At 38.7% G+C, this 22230-nt stretch overlaps 1 protein-coding gene across 3 annotated transcripts in view; it reads left to right on the top strand.

Moving 5' to 3' along the window:
- The window catches only part of eea1 (early endosome antigen 1), a 164273-nt gene that overhangs the window by 94469 nt on the left and 47574 nt on the right, over positions 1 to 22230 (top strand). For all 3 annotated transcript variants that reach the window (XM_028815471.2, XM_051929997.1, XM_051929987.1), the window contains 6 exons: positions 1203 to 1541; positions 7356 to 7505; positions 7630 to 7749; positions 7921 to 8124; positions 17022 to 17222; positions 17380 to 17493. In XM_028815471.2, coding sequence (XP_028671304.2) covers positions 1203 to 1541; positions 7356 to 7505; positions 7630 to 7749; positions 7921 to 8124; positions 17022 to 17222; positions 17380 to 17493 — 1128 coding nt within the window. The remainder of the gene's footprint in view (positions 1 to 1202; positions 1542 to 7355; positions 7506 to 7629; positions 7750 to 7920; positions 8125 to 17021; positions 17223 to 17379; positions 17494 to 22230) is intronic.

The following is a 22230-nucleotide window of genomic DNA, read 5'->3' on the forward strand; positions in this document are numbered from 1 at the left end:
GTTTATTGTCGTGGAAGGGCCGCTTACAGTTTCGACAGTATCTACCATTGAAAAGGGCACGGTTTGGTATCAAGATGTTTTGCTTAGCTGAGAATTCAGGTTACATTTATAGATTTCGTGTATACACTGGCAACTTGCACAACATTTAGTGGTCAATACTGCTTGAATAAATGTAAAAAATGTAAAAAAAAATGTAAAAAAGTAAAAAAACGAAAATTGTTCAGATTTCGCCTGGCGTGGGGAATATTTAGGGAGTTGGCGGTTAAAGGGTTAATTCCATGGCTTGTTGTTGTGAATTTGCAAGAGAACTGTTCAAATGTTTTGTGGACCTTCATCTTTTTTTATTTTCAGATATTATGTGATGGACACAGTTTGGTGGTCATGTTTTGACTCATTTTGTATCATTATTTTTTGACTGCTAATTAAGGAAAGCGAAAGAATTGAGTGGTCTGAGTCTTCAAAAATAAGTCAATTAAAATTAATTTAAAAAGTTAACTAGCAGCTAAAACAGGTCACTAATTAAGAAAAGGGGTAGAATGAAAACCTGTGGCCCTCCAGGACTGGAGTTTGAGATCACTGCTTTATACAGTTTAAGAGCTAATGCTAGGGTACACGTTCATCAAAGGCATGGTTACCTTCACTTTATTCATATTGGCTAGTTTGGAAGTACTGATCATCAGGAAGTTCTTTATTTAAATGTGGGGGGAATCTACAGGACACAGAGAAAATTGTATTAGACACAGAGAATGTTCAAACTTCATACCATATCATTTATTAATAGTAATTTTAAGTTGAAAGTGCTGAAATAGTGATAAGCTTCATGTCATTATTCAACGAAAGATGACTTCAAGCAGAAATCCATGGCAGATATTGGCTAGGCTACTTTAAGATTAAAGTATTAAAGCTTTGAAAGTGGAAAAACTTCACCTATTCTGATACAGATTGTAACATGTTTATGTGGGTAACCTGTGGTGTTATCATCAAAACATAAATTTTAGTCAGTCACAAAACACCCTTTTTTGCTGCTGTTTGGATGTCATGGTCATTTATTTGGTATGCTTTCATTACAAAAGGGTAAACTTTTATATATTTAGTTAATTAAAGAGAAATATTCAATGCAGTTTTAGCAGATTATTCCTTAAAATCCTAAATTTGTTTGGGCATGAATATATTCATATGCAATATGTATTTTTGTTCTGTAGAGTGCATTAGAAAAATTAGCAAAAAAGGAGCAACAGTACAAGGATCTTGAAGAACATCTAAATGAAGAGTTAACAAGTAAAAAAAGCCTTCAGTCCATTATTCACCAAAATGAGTTGAACATCCGACAGTTGGAGGCTCACCTTGCATCAGCAGAAGCCTCTACACAAAGACTACAATCTGAGTTAAGTGAGAGGGGAGAAGTCAAACAGAGGTTAAAGGGGGAGCTTTCAGAGGTGGAGCTGAAGTACCAGCAGTTAAAAGCAGAGTTCAAGCAGCTTCAACAGCAGAAAGAAGAAAGGGAGCTCCAGTCACTGCAGCAGCAGAGTGAAATCAATCAGGTAAATTTTACATTTAATGATTTAAAAAATATGCCTTTAGCATATTCTGAAAAAATAACTAAAACCACACGTAAATGGTAAAATACAAGGCTTGCATTTATTTATCATTTTTAAAATACAATATATAGGGGAATTTTAGAATAATTGTTTATTAAACACTATAATCTGCCAAACTTTAATAGACATTCTTAACTTTTATCAACAATTACTGGTGTATATTCATGAAAATGTTTTCTTCTTTCATAATTTAGTGCACTTCATTGCATGTGTTGCTTATTTAATTCAGGGTATTATAAATGGAGGTAAAGTGATATACAGGTGTTCCAATGGTGGCAATACTAGGATCCATCCATCCATTTTCCAACCTGCTGAATCTGAACACAGAGTCACGGGCGTCTGCTGGAGCCATTCCCAGCCAACACAGGGCACAAGGCAGGAACCAATCCCGGGCAGGGTGCCAACCCACCACAGGACACACACAAACACACCCGCACACCAAGCACACACTAGGGCCAATTTAGAATTGCCAATCCACCTAACCTGCATGTCTTTGGACTGTGGGAGGAAACCAGAGCGCCCGGAGGAAACCCATGCAGACACGGGGAGAACATGCAAACTCCACGCGGGGAGGACCCGGGAATCGAACCCAGGTCCCCAGGTCTCCCAACTGCGAGGCAGCAGCGCTAACCCACCATGCCGCCCAATACTAGGATTAATCTTGTAAATTTTCTTGTCACATTTAGTGTTCTCTATGCCTAATTTATATAAAAGAACAGTGTAGTTTAAAATTTGCAGTTAGATTAAGATTTTTATTACTAATCCTATTTGTCAGGATTACTTATAGAATAAAGTACATCCATCCATCCATTATCCAACCCACTGTATCCTAACTACAGGGTCACGGGGGTCTACTGGAGCTAGTCCCAGCCAACACAGGGCACAAGGCAGGAACAAACCCCAGGCAGGGCGGCAGCCCACCGCAGGGTGCACACACACACCCACACTAGGGACAATTTAGGATCGCCAGTGCATCTAACCTGCATGACTTTGGACTGTGGGAGGAAACCCACGAAGACACGGGGAGAACATGCAAACTCCACGCAGGGAGGACCCGAGAAACGAATCCACTGCGCCACTGTGCCGCCCTAGAATAAAGTATAGGCAGAGAAGTTATCTTCTTAACATGGGGCAGGTGTATCAGTACCCTGACAAAATGTGACTTTGGTCTTAGATTTTGCAAACTCTCTTGCATAGATGACAAAACCATGGTTTATTGGTACCTTTATGTATGTATGTAGTAGTAGGGTGTTTTACTGTGTTAGCCATTATAGATACAATAAGAATTCAAGTGAAATGACACCTTGAAAGTTTTCTTATTGTAATCTTTAGTTAGCCAATAAAAGGTGTCATTTTGCTTGACTTCTCATTGTACCTTTATGTACAAAATGGAACCCTAATTGGTATGGTGTATCAGGAACTTAACCCTTGCACACTCTGACCTTATTGTGTCTTTTGTGTGTGTGTTTTTGTAAGTATTGTGGTGGAATGCTAGGTAATTTCTAGAATGGCAGATGAGAGAGGCATTACAGAGAAATAACAGGGCCTTACTTGGATCTAGATACATACATACATACATACATACATTATTAATCCCCAAGGGGAAATTCACATACTCCAGCAGCAGCATACTGATAAAAACAATATTAAATTAAAGAGTGATAAAAATGCAGGTGTAACAGACAATAACTTTGTATAATGTTAACGTTTACCCCCTCGGTTGGAATTGAAGAGTCACATAGTGTGGGGGAGGAACGATCTCCTCAGACTGTCAGTGGAGCAGGACAGTGACAGCAGTCTGTTGCTGAAGCTGCTCCTGTGTCTGGAGATGATACTGTTCAGTGGATGCAGTGGATTCTCCATGATTGACAGGAGCCTGCTGAGCGCCCATCGCTCTGCCACAGATGTCATACTGTCCAGCTCCATGCCTACAATAGAGCCTGCCTTCCTCACCAGTTTGTCCAGGCATGAGGCGTCCCTCTTCTTTATGCTGCCTCCCTAGCCCACCACCACGTAGAAGAGGGCACTCGCCACAACCGTTTGATAGAACATCTGCAGCATCTTATTGCAGATGTTGAAGGACGCCAGCCTTCTAAGGAAGTATAGTTGGCTCTTTCCTCTCTTGCACAGAGCATCAGTATTGGCAGTCCAGTCCAATTTATCATCCAGCTGCACTCCCAGGTATTTATAGGTCTGCACCCTCTGCACACAGTCACCTCTGATGATCACGGGGTCCTTGAGGGGCCTGGGCCTCCTAAAATCCACCACCAGCTCCTTGGTTTTGCTGGTGTTCAGTTGTAGGTGGTTTGAGTTGCACCATTTAATAAAGTCCTTGATTAGGTTCCTATACTCCTCCTCCTGCCCACTCCTGATGCAGCAAACTTTTGCATGTGGCAGGACTCTGAGTTGTATTGGAAGTCCGATGTATATAGGCTGAACAGGACCGGAGAAAGTTCAATCCCCTGCGGCGCTCCTGTGCTGCTGACCACAATGTCAGACCTGCAGTTCCCGAGATGCACATACTGAGGTCTGTCTGTAAGACAGTCCATGATCCATGCCACCAGGTATGAATCTACTCCCATCTCTGTCAGCTTGTCCCTAAGGAGCAGAGGTTGGATGGTGTTGAAGGCGTTAGAGCAGTCCAGAAAAATAATTCTTACTGCACCACTGCCTCTGTCCAAGTGGGAGAGGGATTGGTGTAGCATATAAATGATGGCTCCCACCTTCTCCTGGTATGCGAACTGCAGAGGGTCGAGGGCGTGGCGGACCTGTGGCCTCAGGTGGTGAAGCAGCAGCCACTCCGTGGTCGTCTTCACATGTGACGTCAGGGCGACAGGCCTGAAGTCATTCAGCTCACCAGGACATGATACCTTTGGGACTGGGGTGATGCAAGATGTTTTCCAAAGCCTCGGGACTCTCCCCTGTTTGAGGCTCAGGTTGAAGATACGCTGTAGAGGACTCCCCAGCTCTAATGCACAGGCCTTCAGCAGTCGTGGCGATACTCCATCTGGACCCACTTTTTTGCTGACACGAAGTCTCTTCAGCTCTCTGCTTACCTGGGCTGCTGTAATTGTGGGTGGGGGGAGACTCTCTCCTATGCTGGTATCAGCAGAAGGATGGGTGGAGGGTGCAGTACTCTGAGGTGAGAGTGGGTTAGGATGGTCAAAGAAGTTGTTCATCAGGTTTGCTCTCTCCACGTCTCTCTCGATGGTTGCACCCCGCTTCGAGCTGCAGCCAGTGATGATCTTCATCCCATCCCACACTTCCTTCATGCTGTTATTCTGCAACTTCTGCTCCAGCTTTCTCCTGTACTGCTCCTGAGCTAGACTCAGAGTTTCTTCTGCACACACTTGAGCTCATGTTGATCATCGCCTTTAAAAACCCTTTTTTTCTGGTTCAAAAGGCCCTTGATGTCACTTGTAATCCATGGCTTGTTGTTAGCATAGCAGCGTACTGTTCTTACTGGAACTACAATGTCCATACAGAAGTTGATATAGTCAGTAGTTCAGTCAACAACCTCCTCAATGTTCTCACCATATGATCCCTGCAGGATATCCCAGTCCGTAGTTCCAAACCAGTCTCTCAGAGTCTGCTCTGCCTCAGGGGTCCACTTCCTGAATGAGTGTGTGGTTGTAGGTAGCTCCCTTACTCTTGGTTTGTAGTGAGGCTGAAGCAGAACCAGGTTATGATCTGCTTTCCCAAGCGCAGGCCACGGGATGACACTGTATGTGCCTTTAATGTTTGCATACAGTAGGTCAGTAGTCCTATTTCCCGGGTGTTACAATTCACATACTGGGAGAAGGCAGGTAATGTTTTGTCCAGCGTCACGTGGTTAAAGTCTCCAGAGATTAGCACAAGCACATCGGGGTGCTGTGTTTGTAGTTTAGCAACAGTGGCGTGGATGATGTCACCCGCTATCTCCACGTCCCCTCGAGGAGGGATGTAAACAATAACAACAATGACGTTTCCAAACTCTCTGGGCAAGTAATAGGGACGCAGACTTACAGCCAACAGTTTGATGTCCCTGCAGCAAGTGGAGATTTTGACATTTATATGTCCAGGGTTGCACTACCTTGTATTCACATAGAGAGCGAGTCCTCCTCATTTCCGCTTCACGCAGGTATTTGCGTCTCTGTCCGCTCTAACTGTGCTAAACCCGGGTAGCTCCACGCTAGCATCTGGGATGCCGGTTGTTAGCCACGTTTTACAAAAACACAACAAACTGCGTTCTCTGTAGGTCCTGACAGTTTTCACCAGCGCAGCCAGTTCGTCGATCTTATTTGGTAGTGAGTTCACATTTCCCAGGATCACAGAAGGCACCGAAGGCTTGTATCGCCACTTCCTCACTAGCCGCTTAGCGCTGGCTCTGCTGCCATGATACGACTTTCTTACCTTGTCGGGTAAATTGGGAACCTCACCGGCACGGGCCTTTGTTCCCACCGCTAGAAGTTGACTACCTGAATAGATGAGTCTCGGCGTGTAAAAATCCATGTCCAAGTAGTAAAAAGTGTCCAGGAAACGAGTCCACATAAAAGAAAGTGGTAGAAGTAATCGGAGAGAGAGAGAAAAACGTAGAAATATAAAGTCATACACGGAGCTGCTGGAAAGGCTGCCACTCACGGCCGTGCCAAACAGGAAAAGAGAGGATCTGGCCATAAAGGGTGTCTTATTTTGTGTTTCCAGTAGGGTAGAAGGTCTGTGCCATGGGGCAGTAAGTCTTGTATTTATGGAGAATGCCTCTGAAGTAATTTATCCAGGGGCATACAATTTGAAGAGTTTCAGTTGGGATGAAGTGTGGCCTGATAGGCATTCCCTAGTCCAACAGATGTCACTAGGAAGGAACATTACATGTTGTATAGGTCCCTGAAGCTTATTAAGGTGGACAGATTTTCATGTCCTTTTTAAGTTCTTAAGGTTAGTAAAGACAAGGGTTTCATTGTTTGGAATAGAAGATTCCAGAGTATTAAGAAATACTGGAGGATAGACAGGAATGTTTAACGTGATACTGAGATGGAACATGGTTCAGTCCTTCTACCCACTATAAAAACTGCCTAAAACAAATAAACATATGATTCCTGTTGTATATTTGTAGTTTTAATTCTGTATCTTCATTTTCTTTACCCAGATGACGACTTCTTGTTCATAACCCATACAATTTACATGAAATATTGTAAATAATTGTGTTTAAGAATGTAATGTGCAATATACTGTATGGGGAATGTAACATGTATGCATATAAATATCAGTATATAATTTACTTGGTGAGGTACCTGTTGTTTGCGCATCATAAAACTTTTGTAAATACATTTAAAAAAAGTAATTTATAGTTAATATGACAAAGGACATTTTGGGATTTAGTTTTTAGAATATACTTTATAAATGTTCCTTGTGGAGATCTGATCTATACCCAAGTCAGTGTTATGGCTTTGCCTTCGGGCACTGACATATTATTTAAATATTAAAGCAACTGAAACATGATTATATTTTGAAAATTATGTTGTGTGTCGTGTAATACATACAAAGTTGTACTTCCTGGTAAACTACATGTGTAATTGTGTTAGGGGCTATACAAACATTTTCCTGTTACTGCTCACCCTTGAGCATACTACATAAAGCTCTCCATGGGAGAAGCAACTCAAAAATAATTTAATAGCTCCACACAGCCTGTCATTTCAAGTATTAAATACATTGCTGCCTCTGTTGAATTGCTGAAGAGTAAAACATTTTAGTATGGTTTCATACCTTTGTTTTTGGTAGCTGCACGCTAAACTACTTGAGACTGAGCGCCAACTTGGGGAGGTTCAGGGTCGCCTTAAGGAACAGCGACAGCTGTCGGGAGAAAAACTGAAAGACAAAGAGCAATTGGTGGCCGATTTACAATTGAAGCTTTCTCGTACTGAGGAGCAGGTAGGCATCATGCTAGAATAGCAGTTATTTAAAAAAAAGCAGTTTCTATTCAAGTATTTTGTAAAACCTGTGGTGATAACATACTGTATATTTTGAAAGATTTTTTTTCTGATTCTTTTATCAGCTAAAGGAAAATACAGTAAATTCTTCAGAGTTACAGCATCAGTTAGATAAAGCAAGGCAGCAGCATCAGGAATTACAGACTTTACAGCAAACTACAACGTCAAAATTACGGGAAGCACAGGTATTGTTATTGACAACTATGATGCGCTAGTAGCATCCTTTCTCTTCAAAAATGTAGTTTCTTAGACATTAGATTTTATTTCGTATTTTTCTAGCAAGTGTTTTTTATAAGGAATATGTAAATTAATTAAAAGAAAATTAATAATACAACAGTTTTGTTTTTTTTTTGTAGAATGATCTGGAACAAGTGTTACGGCAAATAGGTGATAAGGATCAGAAGATTCAGAATCTAGAAGCACTTCTTCAGAAAAGCAAGGACAATATTACTCAACTGGAAGCAGAAAGAGATGATCTTTGTGTTAAAATTCAAGCAGGGGAGGGTGAGACAGCTGTACTGAATCAGTTACAAGAAAAGAACCACACTCTCCAGGAGCAGGTAATTAATATGAAATTATACTTGAAGAGGTTCATCTAGTATGTATTTGAGTCATACTTTGTGTAAGAACTTTTACATACTGATTCTAAGGTGAAAAAGTAAGTACATCCACTTTCAGTTTTGTATTGTTTTACATATCAGGACATGACTAATATTCATCTACCTTTCGCCAAGTCCGAAAATGTGACAAGAAATTACTTTATTTCATTAATTGTTTAACAAGAAATCAGCGAAAGTCTGAAACTTTGAATGGAAAAGTACAGAAACACACACATTGATTCTGTATCAGCTAAGAAGGTAATTAGAGCTAGTTCCTGTTTATTAAATTTACTTGATTTGTAGATGACCTGGAAATGTTACCATATAAAAGCAGACCCTTTGACAGTTTGGTCTGGAGAATTTAGGATTGAGGTAAGGGCAAAGGACATTTGCAGTCCTTTTACAAAGTAGTTGTTGTGGCTGGTATCAGTCTGGGATTATAAGGCAATTTCCAAACATTTAAAGTCTGTCACTTCACATTGAGAGGAAATGTTTATGAATTGGAAAACTTCTAAGACTGATACAGGTTTTCCCATGTGTAGGTGTTCCATCAAATTGAACCATATATCAGATTATATGATGCAACAAAAAATCACAAAGACCCAAAAGTTGCTTCCTGGAATATACCGACCTTTGTCTCAAACTGCCATCAGAAGATGATTGAAAAATAATTGCCTTAAAAGAAATGTTTCCTGGAAAAAAAGTTCTTCTGTAATAAAGCAACATGTCAATATGGCTTAGATATGCAAACTTATATCTGAACCACGACATGTCTGTGACATTGTCTTCTGTTGGTAAACAAACCTCTTCAAGCATCACTGAACTGATACAGTGTTATAATGTTGACTGTGGCAAAGCCCTCTGATTAAAAAAAAAAAAAAAGTTTTGCTGCTGAAGAGAGTTCTACAAGCTACTAAATCAAAGTATATTAGATTTTTTCCATTCATTGTCAGTAAGATGTTGTTCCTATCATTAGCTTAAAGGACTTTATGGTAAGTTGGTTTGCATTCATTTGAATGATTTTAAGGTGATTCATTTGTCTTTAGAGTTTGTGCATGGTCATTTCTATTTCAGATAAATAGGGTAACACAGGTTGAGTATCTCTGTTTCTGAAATTTCAAAATCCAAAACTTTTTGAGCACCAACATGACACCTCAAGTGGAAATCTATATCAAGGGTCTCTTTTATAAAACTTTGCTTGGATTTGAGCATAAAATATTCATACATCAAAAAGTAGATGTGAATAGCGTATGTGTGGATTCAAAATTAATTTGTTCTTTCGGCATTGGAGTACTATGGAAGCTTTGAGCACCATGAAGCAACAACACTCAATCGACAATCCTGGGTGGTTTAGCTGAGGTCCTGATAAGCATTGAGCGCTGTGAGGAAATAATACACAATTGATTAGCAATACCCAATGATACATTGCTAAGCAACTGCAGTCGTCAAGCTTTGTCCCCTGTGAAGTAATACAACACCTGCATGGTGTTCAAAAGTGGTGCACAACCCCATTAAAATGGCAGATGGTTTTCTTGCTTGGTGCCCTGATTGCAGTTTGAGTTCAGTTAATTGCTCCATTAGGAAAAATAGACCATGTGGCAAATTGCTCTTTTATGTTGGCATTTTTTTTATTGGCAAAAACTGCATCTTATACCGTGTTTCCCCGAAAATAAGACGGTGTCTTATATTAATTTTAGGTCCAAAAAATGCACTAGGGCTTATTTTCGGGTAGGTCTTATTTGTATTGAAGTTCAAAAAAGTAAAGTACATTTATTCCTGTTCAACAGTTATATGGTACAAACTACTGGTACGTTAACGCCTGTTCAACAATCAAATCAACATATGGTATTCATGTTCTACAAACTACTGTACGAGGGGGTACCCAAAAGAATCCGCAATAGCGCCGCGCTGGACGGATCCCCCGGAGCACACATATCCCCCGCCACGGCAGGCAAGCACAGAACAACTTACTCCGAGGTAGTGCCCCAAGTTTCAACCCCGTCTCCTGCCATTCTCGATCCCTACGGCCAGCGTGCAGCCGTGAACCTCCACCTCCCGCCAGGGAAAATCGCCACACCTCACCCCTTCCCAAACGAGAAAAGATTTTTCTCTCCTAAAAAAAGGTGAAATGCAGCACCCCTCCCCAGCAGGAAACAAAAGCCCACAGCTGCACGCCGACCACAAAGAACGAGAAGAAGCAAAAAACAAGGTTGAAAGCTGTTCCACACTCTCCCACCGCAGCAGGAAAAACGTGCACCCCAAAAGCCCCGGCCAGCGCAGCGCTACCGGTATCACAGACTCCCTTGGGCACCCCCTCCTATGTTAACTCTGGTTTAACAATCAACATGTATTCATGTTATACAAACTACCGTATGTTAACTGCTTCTACATTTATTCAAATACAATCATGTCATCTTCTTCTAGAATATCATCATAACTCTCCATATCTGAACCTGCAATTCCTTCCTGGATTTCTTTTGACTCTAATTCCTTTAGAATTAATGGCCCCAATCTCTCGCGCAGCAATACTGCTCTCCTTAAATGAACACTTCATGTCCAGGTAACCTGCTCGTAGTGCATTTGCAACACAGCTTTCAGTGATTTTATCCCATGAATTCTTCACCCAAGTCACCACCTCTTGCAGCTTAGGCTTCATAAAGTTCCCCCGCTGATTTCTATCCATTCTGTTTTCAGTGTAATCATTGACTTCTGTTCGCAAATGGTCCTTGAATGGCTTGTTTATTGCAATGTCAAGTGTCTGGAGATAGGCTGTCATTCCTGCAGGAATCATTATCTGATCTATTATTCTCTCTTTAAGGAAGTTCTTCATGTCTTTAGTGCGGTGAGTGCTAGCAGAATCCTAGACTAGCAGACCTCTTTGGGCACCTCGCAAAACACGTGGAAACATTAAATCTACCCACTTTCTTATAACGGCTTGAGTGCACCATATTTATCCAATGTTATGCTGGACAAAAGACAACATTTACTCTTTTTAACTACTTGTAAATGCTCCTTACCATGTAACCAGGGCAGCTTCTAGGCTAAATACGGCAGCTCTCAGGACAGATGCAAAAACAGCGAATTAGTGGTAGGTCTTATTTTCGGGGGAGGGCTTATATATTAGCGTTCCATCTGAAATTACTGCTAGGTTTTACATTCGTGGTAGGTCTTACTTTCAGGGAAACACGGTATGCATGTACTCCCATACCATATGAAAACTGTACCTTGTTGGTCATTTAATGACTTCCAGCACAATGGGCATGATGGCGTTGAGGTTGGCTGAGATATTCCTGCCTTGTTAGTTCACTGAGAAGTGACAACAGGCAGCCAATATACATTGATGAAAAAACTAAAATTCTGCAGTGCAAATACACAGCATTGGCCCTCTTAAAAGAGAACTAAAATACAATCTATACATCATATTCATCACTTTTCATGATTAATATATTTATAACATCAATGTATATTATAATAATGGCTCTGTGACATGAATTATACGTGTAAATCATCCTTTAGATGGTTTGCCTGCATCTCCCTACTTGATCACATCTGTCCCCAAGATATCGAATTGTGTATATGAAAATATTTCAAAATCCATAAATGTCTGGTCCCAGATATTTTGGAATAAGGATACTCGACATGGATTGTAGTTTGAGGTTTGTACTTGACTATAAAATGAAAGTTAAATATTTACTGTAATTGATCTGAACATCATACATGGTTTTACAATTCTGTTTTATATTTCTTTGGTGCCAATACTTTCTAAACAGGACCCTCACATAAACTTGACTTTGTTGTTCATTTTTAGTCTAACTGCTGAGATCCTAAAATTACTTTCTCTTTGCAAATAAAGATAGCACGTGTTCTTGGTATTTGAATTGTGCAATTGTACATTCTTTTATTTAGTAATCAGTGAACATTTATTTGATATTGCATCTTTCTTATTGAAAACATTGAGTTCTGTATAATTAGATTAGAGTTTAATTCATGCAGTTGTCAACTAGACAATTGAAAACTCTTCCCATGAGTCAAACCATTTTCTCAATTTTCTTGTCCCATTACAGCAGGGATCTCAGGCATTGTATTTGGGAGACTTCAGTAGCTGACAGTTTTTATTCTTGCTGATTTTATTTAGAGGCCAATTCTTGCATTTTAATTGAACATGTCACTTTATTTGTATTTAAATTTGCTTATTTGGCTAATGCCTTTATCCAAGGCGACTTACAACATTTATAATAGAATTGGTTACATTTCTTTTTGGTTTTCTACCTGAAGCATAGGTAGGTGAAATGACTTACTCATGGTCTCACAGTGCCTGTGGTGGGATTTGAACCCACACCCTCCCAGAGTCTGAAGTCCAAGGCCACTATACTAACTTTTAATATCACATTACTAGTAATAAATAATTTTCTGTTTACTTAGTAAAGCTATTACAGTTGCTGCAGGTTTAGAGTTTATTGTATAATTTATTTTGACTCTTGCTTGAATTTAATTATCCAATTAAATTCTGAGGTCATACTGCTTTTGTTTACCTACCTACCAATTAGCAGGGATATATAATGTAGCCACTGCTTGGTTTCTTTTACATTTTTAGCAAATAAAATAAATCATATCATATTTAGAATTAAGTTAAAATAAAAACAGTTTATGGTTACTTCTGGCTCTAGTTTTGCAAGTGACATTACACACAACAAAATTTGCCAAATTACATTAGAAATGTCAAAATAAAATGGCTGCAAGCTAATAAACCACATAGTGAGCCAGGAATTTGTATCCTTCTACCTGTAGAGCCACTAGAGTGGGGCGTGATGATGTGTCACTGGAGTAAACCGCCTATCCCACAAATACTAGCAGAGCGCATCCACAGCCCACTTGATAGCTAAAACATTCTTTCTCAATGATTGAGTAATTACGTTGGGTTATTGACCATTCTCATGTTGCTTGACCTGTGTGTTGGCACTTGATACAGTCTCTAAAGAAAGATTAAGAAAGATTAGCCTCTATTGAAATCAGTGTTATTTCTTACACTTGGTTTGCTTCATATCCTTCTGGTCACACACTGTTTGTTAAGCTTGGGAGTTTTAGATCACAGCCCACCCCATTCACCAGTGGCATTACCCAGTGCATTATTTTGGGCCTGCTTCTATTTTTATTTTGGAATAACCTTTCAAGTTGCAATCATATGTGTTGGTTGATATTACTTGAAACTAGTAATCAGAATTTGCATTTTGAACTTACATTAGGGCAGACACAGACTATAAATTACGATCTATTAAAAACAATAACTGACACACTGTACTCCAAAGTCAAGGAACTGTTTTTGAGAACCTTGAATTTATTGGAACCTGTTCCAGAAACATTAGTTGAATGGTAGAAATCAACCCTGACCAGGACAATAGTCCCACAGAGAGCAAACTCAAGCACACACACTAACCCATAGCAAAGATGTTTAATTCCATACCAGATTGCTGAGGCAATCGTCTCAATCATGTCATCATCAAATATCATAATATCATAAATATCATATCCACAAAGACGCAATGCTACTCCTTATGGCCTTCTCTATACTTCTCTATCAACGCCCTTAGAACAAACATTGCACCTGTGGTGCTCCTTACTGACGTGAAAAAATACTCCTGCTCACTAATTATCACCTTCCTTCTTAACCTACTGTAGCTTCCACTACTCTGTCCCATAACGTCATGCTGTGGCTCATCAGTTTTAACACCCAGTAATTACTATAGCTCTGTTCATCCACCTTATTCTTAAAAATCACACACATACACTTCTTATCCACTCTTCACTTTCTATGAGTCCATTAAACAGTTTGGTAAAAATTCTTCTGCCATCTCTCCTAAATATCTCCATGCCTTCCATAGGTATATCATCTGGACAAACAGCCTTTCTATTCTTCATCCTCTTCATAGCTGTCCTTACTTCCTCCTTGCTAATCCGTTGCACCTCCTGATTCACTATTGCCATATCATCCAACCTTCTCTCTTTCTCTCTGTCCTTCTCTTCATTCATCAGCCCCTCCAAGTACTCTTTCCATCTGCTCAACATACTCCCCTTTCCTGTGCGTACATTTCCATCTTTATCCTTTATGACCCTAACTTGCTGCACATCTTTCCCAGCTCGGTCCCTCTGTCTAGCCAGCAGGTACAGGTCCTTTTCTCCCTCCTTAGTGTCCAACCTCTCATACAACTCATCATACACCTTTTCTTTAGCCTTCGCCACTCTCTCTTCACCTTACACTTTATCTCCTTGTACTGTTGTCAGCTTTCTGCATCTCTCTGACTATCCCACTTCTTCTTTGCCAATCTCTTCATCTATATACTCTCCTGTACTTCCGCATTCCATTTCCAGATTTCCTTTTCCTCCTTCCAGATGTCATGCCAAGCATCCTTCTTGCCGTCACCCTTACTACTTCTACTGTAGTTGCCCAGCTATCTGGCAACTCGTCACTGCCACCCAGTGCTTGTTTTACCTCCTCCCTGAACTCAACCTTGCAGTCTTCCTTTTTCAGCTTCCACCGTTTGATCCTTGGCTCTACCCTCACTCTCGTCCTCTTCTTGATCTCCAACGTCATCCTACACACCACCATCCTATGCTGCCTAACTACACTTTTCCCTGCTACCACTTTGCAGTCTTCAGTCTCCTTCAGATTGACCCTCCTGCATAAGATATCTACCTGTGTGCATCTTCCTCCACGTCATTCTATGTTCCTCCCTCTTCTTAAAATATGTATTTACCACAGCCCATCTTTTTTGCAAAATACACTATCATCTGACCTTCTTCATTCCTCTTCTTGATACCATACTTACCCAATACCTCCTCATTCCCTCTGTTCCCTTCACCAACATGTCCATTAAAATCTGCTCCAATCACCACTCTTTTTCCCTTGAGTACACTGTCCATCAATTCTTCTAACTCACTCCGGAAATAATCTTTCTCATCCATCGCACACCCAACTTGTGAGGCACATGTACTAACAATATTCATCATCACACCTTCAATTTCCAGCTTCATAATTATCACTCTGTCTGACACTCTTTCATATTGTAACCACCACTTTAACAATTGAAGCTGAGGTTGAACACGTGTGAAGCTGTTAGTGTGACATCATCTATGTCATCCTTGCAGCCTGTTCATGAAATCACAGTTTCTTGGACAAATCTAAGCTGTGATAAGGAATCTACACTCACCAGCCACTTTATTAGGTACACCATGTTAGTACTGGGTTGGACTGCATTTTGCCTTCAGTACTGCCATAATTCTTCATGGCATGGGTTCAACAAGGTGCTGGAAACATTCCTGAAGGATTTTGGTCCATATTGACTTGATAGCATCATGCAGTTGCTGCAGATTTGTTGGCTGCAGATCCTTGATGTGAATCTCCCGTTCTACCACTTCCCAAAGGTGCCAATTAGATTGAGATCTGGTGATTGTGGCAGCCATTTTAGTGTACAGTAGTACATTCATTGTCATGTTCAAGAAACCAGTTTGAGATGATTGCATGATCATGACATGATTTCCTGCTAGATGCAGCCATCAGAAGATAGGTACACTGAGGTCATAAAGGGATTGGCATGGTTAGCAACAATACTAAGGTAGGTTGTGGCATTTAATTGATATTAAGGGGACCATAGTGTCCCAAGAAAATATCCTTCACACCATTACTCCACCACCAGCCTGAATCGTTGATATAAGGCAGGATACATCCATGCTTTCATGTTGTTGACGCCAAATTCTGATCCTATCATCCAAAAGTCACAGCAGAAATCGAGACTCATTAGACAGGCAAGGTCTTTCCAATCTTCTATTGTCCAATTTTGGTGAACCCGACAGGAGTGGCACCCATTGTGGTCTCTTACTGCTGTAGCCCATCTGCTTCAGGCTTCAATGTGTTCAGAGATGCTCTTCTGAATATCTTGGTTGCAACAAGTAGTTATTTGAGTTACTTTTGCTTTTCCATTAGCTTGATCCAATCTGGCTATTCTCCTCAGACCTCTGTCATCAACAAGGCATTTTCGCCCAGAGAACTGACACTCACTGGACATTTTCCCTTTATTAGACCAAAACCTTAGATGGTTCTGCATGAAAATCCCTGTAGATCAACAGATTCTGAAATACTCAGACCAGTCTGTCTGGCACCAACAACCATGCCATATTCAAAGTCAATTAAATCGTCTTTCTTCCACATTCTGATGCTCAATTTATCTTGGCAGTGTCTACATGCCTAAATGCATTGAGTTGCTGTGATTGGCTGATATAGATATTAGATATTGGTGTTAACAAGCAGTTAAACAGGTGTACCTAATAAGTTAGCCGGTGAGTGTATATTTGATCAAGAAAACAATGGACACTGAAAATTCTACTTTGAGCATTTTTGCTGTCAGGGCAGCTTCTTATGAACTTCAGATATAGCTTGTATTTGTTAAAATACATCAGAAAACTAAACTGAAAACATAAAGCTGCTGAATATGTCTGTACTTGTTCAAACATGGAAAAACTAAAGCGTTTGTTTAAGCACCTAATTTATAATTAAAGGCTTTGAAAATCTGTTGGTGAAAGTGGATGCATGAAATGAAATGCTGCAAGACATCTCAAATAGTCTTGTCTGACAACACCAGTTAAACTCACCTATTGTTTTTTAACTCTAAGTAACATGAATTAAAATAAAGGATTCAGTTAGAATGCAAAATTAGTGTCTGGCTAATATTAGTTTGGATGATTTAACAATCAGTAGCTCCTGCATTACTCCAAGAGGTGACCAATTATGAAGTATGTTTGCTTTGTTATATTTTTATGCATCATAAAATGTAGCAGTTGTATCACCAATATTTATCTTTTTGCAGGTCACCCAACTAACAGATAAATTAAAAAACCAGTCGGAGAGCCACAAACAAGCTCAGGAAAATCTACACGAGCAGGTTCAAGAACAGAAGGCACTTCTCCGCACATCTCAGGATCGTTGTCTTACTTTGGAATCTTCTGTCAGTGAGCTTAATGGACAGCTTACAGAATACAAAGAGAAAGTAACCCAACTTGATTCACAGGTAATATCTCTCCCATTAATGGGAATGTAACTTTGTTGTGTATTTTGAAATATATAGGTAACTTTTATTACTTCTTGATAAATGAGTTACATTTCTTTGAGATGGCATTAATTTCAGTGAACTCTAAATTATTTGTGTGTCAAAATATTTGTTTTAGTTGAAGGCTAAGACTGAACTCCTCCTGTCATCTGAAGCATCTAAAGCTGCACAAAGAGCTGACTTACAGAATCATTTAGAAACTGCCCAACATGCTTTACAGGATAAACAGCAGGTAAAAAAGTTTGTTTTTGTGTTTTGTCTTTCCTCAGAAATGTTAAAGCATTCTAATTGTATTATGGTACATATGTGGGCCTAATGATGGTATCATCCTTTGTGAAAACCTGTATTTCAAGTATAAGGCATTACTTTGTAGTAGAAAATCTCCCACTGTTTTAGGTGCATTAGTTCATTAATAATATATGTAACAAAGAACTTAAAATGAGTTCACAATAAAATAAATATTGATTATGCCCAATAGATTGTTCCATAAGACAACATAGCTTTAACGCGGTGTTTCTTAAAGTATGGGTTGGGCCATTGGATATGTTTATTATGGGTCAACACATGATTGTATGGTAAAATTATCAACATTTGTCCAAGCTTGATACTGCCGGTGTAATGGTTAAAGATTGGGACTTCAAACCCTACAGTTGTGGGTTCAGATTCCACTACTGAAACTGTGTGTCAAAGAGCAAGTCACATCATCTGCCTGCTCTCCAATTGGAAAAATAAAAGAGATGTAACTACAGTAATTGTATCTCAAATGCTGTACGTTTCCTTGGATAAAGCCATCAGCCAAATAAGAAATAACAATAATAATTTGGTGCACTATTTTTTGCAGTAGTATGCCATGTGGAACATAGCATATTAACAGTGCTTTTGAAGCATCACAGGTAGCTTTCCTTTTTGTAGTATGAAAATATTATAAATATTCCCTTTGGGACCAACCTGTGAAATGCTCATTCTGAGACAACTGATAGCAAAAACCCATACAAAAATAGAAAAGAGATGAGGGAGTGACACAGACAAACTTGTGAAAAGAAAGGACCAAAGTACTAGTTTGAAATGGTGAAAAAAATATTGGATTAGGCCCAAAAATCTATATATTTTTTGGGGTGTTTTGAAGGGTGAGTCAGTATGGTGGTGGTATGTATAGTGTCATGGTAGTGTTTTATGCTATATACAGATTCTGTGGACATACACAACCACTTAACGTTATGGCATACTTTGCATACATTGAATCCACAGTAAATCTGTAGCAGAGGTGCAAAGAAGATTTTGTGTAAGTTTAACATAACTCAACGAGGACTAATTCTAGTTAACACTACTTGAAAGTGGTTCAGCATTCTGTACAGTGTCAATTGGTAGCATTAAACATTTTAAACTTGACTGTTCAAAGAATTCTTCTTCAAGATTGATCTCATCACCAATATAAAATACAAATAGTGCATACATTTTAGGAATAATTCAGCTATGTCTTTTGTACTCCATTTGTTGAACTGTTATCTGGCACCATGGGTCAAGTAACTAAGTTAGGTGACCATTTGTGATATCCTTTTACAGATATATCTTCATGCAGGGCCAGTTATATAAAAAGTGTTTGTCATCTTAATAAACCTTACACTAACATTTTATACTGGCAGTGATATACCTCAGAAATCTATTCCCTGATTTAAGTAATAAAAAAAAATCATTCTAAAGTCCCATTGGCTTCACCTGACCTCAAAAATGGTTTTGCTTTGATAAGACAAACATTGTATTAGTATAGACTAGTTGTGGATTTTAAACCTTGTCGTGAAAAGCCACCAAAATTTACTTTTTCTTCTCAACAAGTTTTTCTTCCTTTAAATATTTTTATATAAATTCATAACGGCAGTGCAGTATGTTATAATACATTATAGATGAACAAAATATAGTTAATTCATGTATTTTAAATACATTTAATCACATGCAACATCAATCCCAATCAGAGTTCCCATTCTTTAACAAAAGAGGAGGAGTGCAAAAAAATAGAATAATGCAATATTAAACAGTCAGTGGTTAATAAAGTGGGTAGAAAGTTTTCAGCATTTAAATGAGATTAGTATTAGTCTAAATGGTGCCAGGAAAAAATGGTGAAAATAAAGGGCTACCATACACTGAAGAGTTGATGCCTGTTAAGTAAATTCTTTTTTTTAAATTTCTTGTAGCATAACAATGATTGTTTTTTTGGCTACACATATAGATAAGTGTATAATCTAAGCAAAAGTAATATATTTTTCAGTTATTTTTTTGGCTCAAAACCATAATTGAATGTTTGCTAACTGGCCAAATTCTGTCAGTATGGCGTGAATGAGTAACTGTTGGCTTATTAACACATGTTGTGATGAAAGTGTCTTTTTGTTGTGTTTTTTATTCAGTGGCAAAGACCTTTGATTTTACAGAGTTTATGCTTTAACTGTGTGCCTGTGGTGTTATGGTAATCTCATTTAAAACTATCGTCATGCTTAGTTTTGGAGCTATAAGATGTAGTGCTCCCAGTTACTGTGCTGATGTATAAACTGATCTCTTCAAAAAAGGTGAGTGAAGCACACAAATGATTAATCATAAACCCATGAGTGTTACATTTTACCGTTGTATCATTCTTATTAAGGATGGCAGAAGTTGTTAAGAAGGCAGCCAATGTCAAGTCCAATAGCAAAAATATATACTGTATAGTCTGTTACCTCTCACAACTGCCAGAAAGTTATACAAAGCAAATAGGGAAAAGTAAAATACTGAAACACAAAACAGTGCCTATATAGGTGAGCCACCTTGTCCAAAGTAAAACAGGAAGCCACAATTGAATATATCAAAATATATAATTCCTTCAAAAATAAAAATGCAATAAAATAAAATACAGTGAAGAGAATACAGTTCAGTTTATTTAGAACTTCTAATGAACAGAGATGAAAATAATGAAAATATATTATGAAGTTGTTGTCCCATTAAAAACACATAAAACAGACTGGTTATTAAATGATTACATGTTTTCTTTGAACTGAGACAATAATCTTTCTCAGTGGGCATACAGCACTTTATAATATGACAAAGTTAGATACTACTTTGTAGAAACCACTTGCGCTCTCTCTCTTTCTTTCTCTCTCTCTCTCTCTTTCTATAATTCCTGAACAAAAAAAAACCTCCTGTTTGAAAATGGAATTTCTTTTGCTATGTTCAGACATTGGGGCAAAGTAAGGCAAGACCAAAGGTCCAAGCATAGAGGAGAAAAGATGCAAAAATGTATCCATCTTGAATACCAAATGGAGAATAAAGCCTTCATTTTCTTGTCAAGAATAAAAAAATACATACATTATTAGAATGAATGATATGCTAAGGTCAAGGCAAACACTATTTCTGTTTTCCTGTATGACAATATATTTACATTTATTGTTGCAATAGTGGAACAAAGTTGTCTCCGTAATTGAGTACTAAATTAAAAGGGGATATTATAGAGTAAGAGTCTGGATATTTGTGTTAGCTGTGAATCAGTATCATTAAAATTTTCAAAAAACATACCATCAATAATTTACTGGATGTGCATATATACTACATATTGAAGCAAAGGTGTGTGATATATTATTAGCTATAAATCCACATAGGGAGAAAACGAGTCCTGTATCTTTTTTTGTTCCTAAGCTTTCAACAACCTACCAGGTATCAGGGTTGTAAGGGGGTGGATAAGATGGTGTGGATGGTCCTTTTCAATGCCAAAAGCAAAAAATACAGCACAGAGACATGAAACACAGTTTACAGCATTCCATGTAGTGCATGACCAACAACATAATAAATAATCTCAGTCAGTCCTCATGGTTTTCAGGCTTCACATGGAAGAATTTGATGATGATGATGGTCATGTGGACTTCTAGCCTTCAATCCATCAATATGGGGGACAGTACAGTGCTTTGATCAGGTGGTGGTGGCGCAGATCGCCACCACAGAAAACCGGAAAAAGAACAGCAGAGAAAGTAGATAATTATCAAAAAAATATAATTAAATGCATATACAAAATTACAGGGTTAAACTAAAATGAGAAAACCATGCTAAAATAATGAGTTTTTAGCTTCTTTTTTTTTTTTTAGTGCACCATTAGCCTGTCAAATTTGTATTGGTAAGCCATTACAGATTTTAGGTGTATAACAGCAGAAGGCTGCCTCACCACTTCTTTTAACTTTAGCTCTTGGAATTATACAGTAAGCAGACACTCATTTGAAGATCTAAGGTTACGATTTGGAGTGTAAGGTGAAAGGCAACCTGAAATATAGGATGGAGCGACATTATTTAAGGCTTTGTAAACCATAATCACAATTTTAAAGTCAATTCTACCTGGTACGGGTAACCAATGTAGTGACATCAGAACTGGAGAGATGTGCTCGGATTTTCTTTTCTGAGTTAAGATTCTAGCAGCTGCATTCTGCACTAGTTGCAATCGATTAATGTCTTTTTTGGGTAGTCCCAAGAGGAGTGTGTTACAGTAGTCTAGCCGACTGAAAACAAAAGAGTGCACTAATTTCTCAGCATCTTGCAAAGTAATAAGAGATCTAACTTTTGCTATATTTCTTAAGTAAAAATATGCTCTCCTGGTAATCTGATTAATATGCGATTTTAAAATTTAGATCAGAGTCATTATCCCTAAATTCTTTGCCTCAGTCTTGACTTTTAAGCCTAATGGGTCAAGTTTATTTCTATTACCCTCATTACAACCATTTTTGTTTTCTCGTTATGTAGTTTGAGAAAATTACTACTCATCCATTGAGAAACCCAAGTAAGACGTTGTGTCAGTGAACCAAGAGAGTCTGTGTCATCAGTCGCTATTGATAAATACAGGTGTATGTCATCAACATAGCTGTGGTAGCTCATGGTATGACTTGAGATAATCTGACCTAATGGAAGCATGTCGATCAAAAAGAGCAGTGGACCCAGGATAGATCCTTGAGGAACACCATATATA

The sequence above is a fragment of the Erpetoichthys calabaricus genome, chromosome 1, assembly GCF_900747795.2.
Source record: "Erpetoichthys calabaricus chromosome 1, fErpCal1.3, whole genome shotgun sequence".
NCBI classification, from domain to species: domain Eukaryota; kingdom Metazoa; phylum Chordata; class Cladistia; order Polypteriformes; family Polypteridae; genus Erpetoichthys; species Erpetoichthys calabaricus.